Raw genomic sequence first — 4,621 nt, 5'->3', positions numbered from 1 at the left:
AAACGCTAAAAAAAAGTTTTTTTTCCCTTTCCCCCTTCTCAGTGTTAAGGGTTTTGTTTTTTTCCCTTTTCCCCTTCTCAGTTTTAAGGGTTTCAAAATCCTAAGAGTACGGAGTAAATGAAATTGTACCTTTCTCTCGAATCAGTCTTGAGAATGCTCTCGTCGCACGAGACCTCCACATCCAACGATCATTCGTTCGAAGACACCAGAGAGAGCAGACTTTGCCATGGCGCCACCGACACGTTCGAAGTTGTATTTGCTAAAAGGAAAATGATTACTTTATATTCACTAATATTATTATTACTAATAATTAATATTATTGTCATAAAGGTTTACACATGGAGGTTTTTTTTTTTTTCTGGATGGGGGAGGGGGCAAAAGGCATAGCATCTTGGAACAAGTAAAAGGGAAGGGAAAAACACAATCAAAAAATTATAGACAAAGATTTACTTGAGCATCAGAGTCGTCATACCGAGTCCAATCTCAACGTCTATTCTAATCTCTTGCTAAGCGTTGGCAAGAACTTCATGACTCCTTTTTTGCCATCGTGTCACATGTAAACCTTCCCTCAATTATTTTTCACTGAATCATTAGATTGCGATATCAAACCGGAAGACTTAACATTTTTAAATTTAAGGATACAAGATAAATATTAGTATTTAGTTTTAAATGTTATTTTTTAAAATAAAAAATGGAAACCCAAGAGAATGAAAAAAAAATCTCTTCTGCCTTTTCTCCCTCTGGCTTATTTGTAATTTTATTGTTTATTCTTTAAAAATAAATTCCAAGAATTTTTATCCCACTTATTCATAATTTATTTTTTATAAAATGCCTTGTTGAATTTTTAGTTCCATTTCATCAAAAGCTAAATGGAATAAAGTGAAAATCAAAAGTAAAAAGATTCTCTTCTTTCTTTCCCTCTTCTTCTTTTCCTTTCCATAGAAAGATAATAGGGACCAAATATGATCTACTTCTCTTGCAAAAGGTAATAGGGACTAAATTAACACATAATTCAAATACATGTATATGAACATCTATTCAATTCTAACTCTTGATTAGAACTAACTACATTAAAGTAAATTAAAGTACATGCACATTAAAGTAAATTAATTGCCTCCTTCCTACCCTCTCTGAGCAACACCCTGAACACAACCAATAACACAACCTTACAATTTCAGTACACTCCACACACCCCACTCATTGGCTAAGCTGCTGAAATTAACTTCAGTTACAGTTTCAATCCAGACAAAGTTAGCTATGTTACTCATTATAGGCTACAGATCGGCATGTCCAATACAAATATTGTCGGCATGTCCAATACAAATATTGACTCGGAGTATCTGTGTGCCAATGTTGACCTATGACTCGAGACATACGAAGGGTCCAAGTATTTGAGGAAGTTCATAGTATTTATCAGAGTTCGCTTCTTTCCATCATACTCTCATCCTGAACTCAGGATGCTCTCCACAGGCTCAGAGCTCCCCAAGCCACCCCTACCTATCAGACAAGATGGAAAATTTTACTCCAGATTGCACCCCATCAAGGACTCTTCTTCTTCCTTGGCCTGCCCCTCGTTCAGAGTCTACTATGGGGTGGCTTCGGGTGCTGTGCCATTCTTGTGGGAGTCTCAGCCTGGCATCCCAAAGAACACCTACTCGTCCAACACCCTGCTGCAGCCTCCTCTAAGTCCTCCTCCCTCCTACTTCAGCAGCACCAAGAACAAGAGCTCCAAGAAGATCACATCCAACAAGTTTGATTTCAAGCTCAGCTTTCGGAGGAAAAAGTTCTGCCACTCGTTTCCTTTTCCTTCGCCCTCGTTCACTTCTCCAGTCTCATCAACATCGTTGGCATCGACAGCAGGACCTGCCGGGGCATCGAGGTGTTGCAGCAGAAGGCCAGTGGTCAAGTGCTTCACCTGCTTTTGGAACCATGTGGATGCGGATTAGCTGAAGATTAAGGTAATGGCTTCCTGCATTAGTATCCTGTTGAATTAAGCAATAAATTGTGAGATGGTAACTTATTTTCGGTTATTGTCAAGTGGCATAAGTTGTTCAGAGGACAGGATGTGTGATCAATGTAATGTTTGGCAGCAATTGTTCTTTGATCGGTTAATAATAGATTTCATGAAGAATCATCATGATTCAAATGTATCAACAGCAACAATTTCCCTCAAATAATGTTAATAATATCATACTCATGGATATTAAGATCTCTTGTCTAGTGGCATCACAGGCATATCAAAAATTAAATATAACAAGAATAAATGATATCATCAAACCTCATGTTAAGATCTCTTGATCTAATCTCTTGATGTACCATTTCTTCCTTATGAGATAGAATGCAGAATCAGCCATTTTTCCTTTCTTAAAGAAAATGTTTCCTTTGACATTTTCACTGTTTCTGGAACACAAATATTGCATCATTACATGAATATCTACAAGAGTTTTCCTAATCGTTCAATTGTAACTTAAAAACCATCTTATAGTATTATCAATTTTCAATAAAGTTACTGTTTTTTTGTTTGGGCAAAAAAATCGGTTTGATAAACATCATGACATGATGGTATATAAACATATAGATAGAGCTACTGAAGATAGTATCAAACTCAATCAAACCTTTAATAACAATATGAAATCAAGATATTAGGGTTAGGTTAGTGATGAAAAGAACATAGGTAGTAGGGAAGAACCCTCCTTGTCACCTTTTGACAGCTATAAGAAAGAAGTGAGTGTGATTTCATGATGATCAAAATACGGTATTGCCAGACCAAAAATTTCCAAAAAATTTTTAGCCTACTAACCAGAAAAAAAAAAAAAAAAAATTCAACCAAATTAGATCAAAGCTTCATTTATTTGATCATTTTGGGCAGCCTGGACTGGATGAGTGGACCAATCCACCGACTTTTCATGCAGATGCTTCCAAAGAACTTAAAGGAATTCCAGCAAGGAATAAGTTTTCTGACATTTATTTTCCCACCTTCTCTATGACACTTTGTTTAAATTATTATATTCTAGAATGGACTTGTGGGTCAGCATGGTTAATGGATTTTAGGACATAAAGGAACACTCATCCACCATTAACTAGCACGAATGTACTCTAGAGTGGTTTAAAGGAACACTCATCCATGGTTGATAAATGATGCATACAGTGATCAACTTCCACAAACCTTGCATTAAAATTCACTAATATAGAAGGGCACCACATAATATGGTTGGATTTTCACCTGCTCACTGGGTGCTTTCTTTAATCCTGCAAATTCACACAGAGAGGTTTCAAACAAGATCCCACCTAACAAGATTCTTCCCTGAAGATTTCTATCCTGAATTTTGAGAGTGATCATTTATCTGTGTTGTCATAAAAGTTCTACAGTGGCATGAAAGGAATGAAGTGCGTCGACTTTCCTTAGTGGCATACACCCGAGTCCACTAAAATAGCCCCTAGCTGGCTCTGTTAGGAATATGAGCAGTCAAGCAGTTAAAGAATAAAAGAAAAGAAAGAGAGGAGATGCCATATCAAAGTCTAGTTCTGCATGCTCGACTTGTATTGAGGTATGCATAAAGTATGAGGATTTATGATTGAAATATGATTGTCAGTTTCCTTTTTGCTCATTTCTCTGTAGGCAGGCCTCTCTTCCTATCCATTACACGATCAGTCAGAAATTTATAGCTAACATAGTCTATGAAAATAGGAAGACAGCACATGATCTCCAAAAAAATTTGCTTTAGATTTCCTTAAAGATAGTGTAATTAAAGAACATCCACTTTGTGATGCTCTTCCAAAATTCCATTCCATCCCAATGTCTCTCACAGTTAAGAAGTGAGCCCTTCAAGTTCATAGACGAATGTGTTAGTCCTAGCATTATAAGTTAACAATACAAATTAGTTATAGCATCAGCATCACTACAGATGATAATAATATTAATAACATCTTTCCTGATAATGTTTTCAGATTTTAGAATTACTTGGCCATCCAATCAAAGATTGTTAGGTAGGAATGATATTTTCAGGAAACTATTGCTCATATGTTATTCTAATTACTCTTGCATTCCAACCACTCCCTTTCTCCAACTAGACCATCCACCATATAATGAAGCATTAATTTCCTGAGCATAGTTTAAGAGTATTATGTTGGGAGTCATGAGTCTCTTCATGATTAAGCTTTGTCTTTTTGTTTCCCCATGTGAAGGCTACTCCGTCCTTGATATAATGCTTAGATTTCATTAAGACTCCTTGCTATCACTTATGGTGCCTTGAATATGTGCACCTTGGAAAATAGGGACTTTGACATGAAGTGGTTTGACCTTTGATATGATTCTCTCATCGTTATATAAAGGATCATTATAAAACACCTTAAATCATTGAGTGGTGAAAATTGTGAAGTGGTTAGAGAGTGAGAGTCTTAGAAGTGCGAGTAGAAGGTTCAGGACAAGGTTCGAGAGTGTGATCTAACTCTTGATTGTACATCTTTTATGACTAGTGAAGCCCTTGCTCTTGCCCCGCGGACATACTATCATGTCGAGAAATAATCATGTAAATTTGTATCTCTTTCTTGTGCGTTTATGTTATTAATTTATTGTCTAACCCAATTTTTACTACATATTTTCCTTGAGCTAATTTTCACA

General features: G+C 36.3%; 1 protein-coding gene across 1 annotated transcript; it reads left to right on the top strand.

Moving 5' to 3' along the window:
- Positions 1 to 1,457: 1,457 nt before the first annotated feature.
- Positions 1,458 to 1,946, top strand: LOC122048865. Its single transcript, XM_042610380.1, has one exon. It carries the CDS (start codon positions 1,458 to 1,460, stop codon positions 1,944 to 1,946), a length of 489 nt encoding a protein of 162 aa, XP_042466314.1.
- Positions 1,947 to 4,621: the final 2,675 nt, after the last annotated feature.

The sequence above is a fragment of the Zingiber officinale genome, chromosome 2B, assembly GCF_018446385.1.
Source record: "Zingiber officinale cultivar Zhangliang chromosome 2B, Zo_v1.1, whole genome shotgun sequence".
Taxonomy (NCBI): Eukaryota; Viridiplantae; Streptophyta; class Magnoliopsida; order Zingiberales; family Zingiberaceae; genus Zingiber; species Zingiber officinale.
The sequence above is the reverse complement of the archived record's forward strand: the minus strand, read 5'-3'. Positions and strand labels throughout refer to the sequence as shown.

What these genes read in the sequence shown, in the direction of transcription:
- LOC122048865 (XM_042610380.1), top strand. Translation starts at nt 1,458, where the DNA reads ATGCTCTCCACAGGCTCAGAGCTCCCCAAGCCACCCCTACCTATCAGA.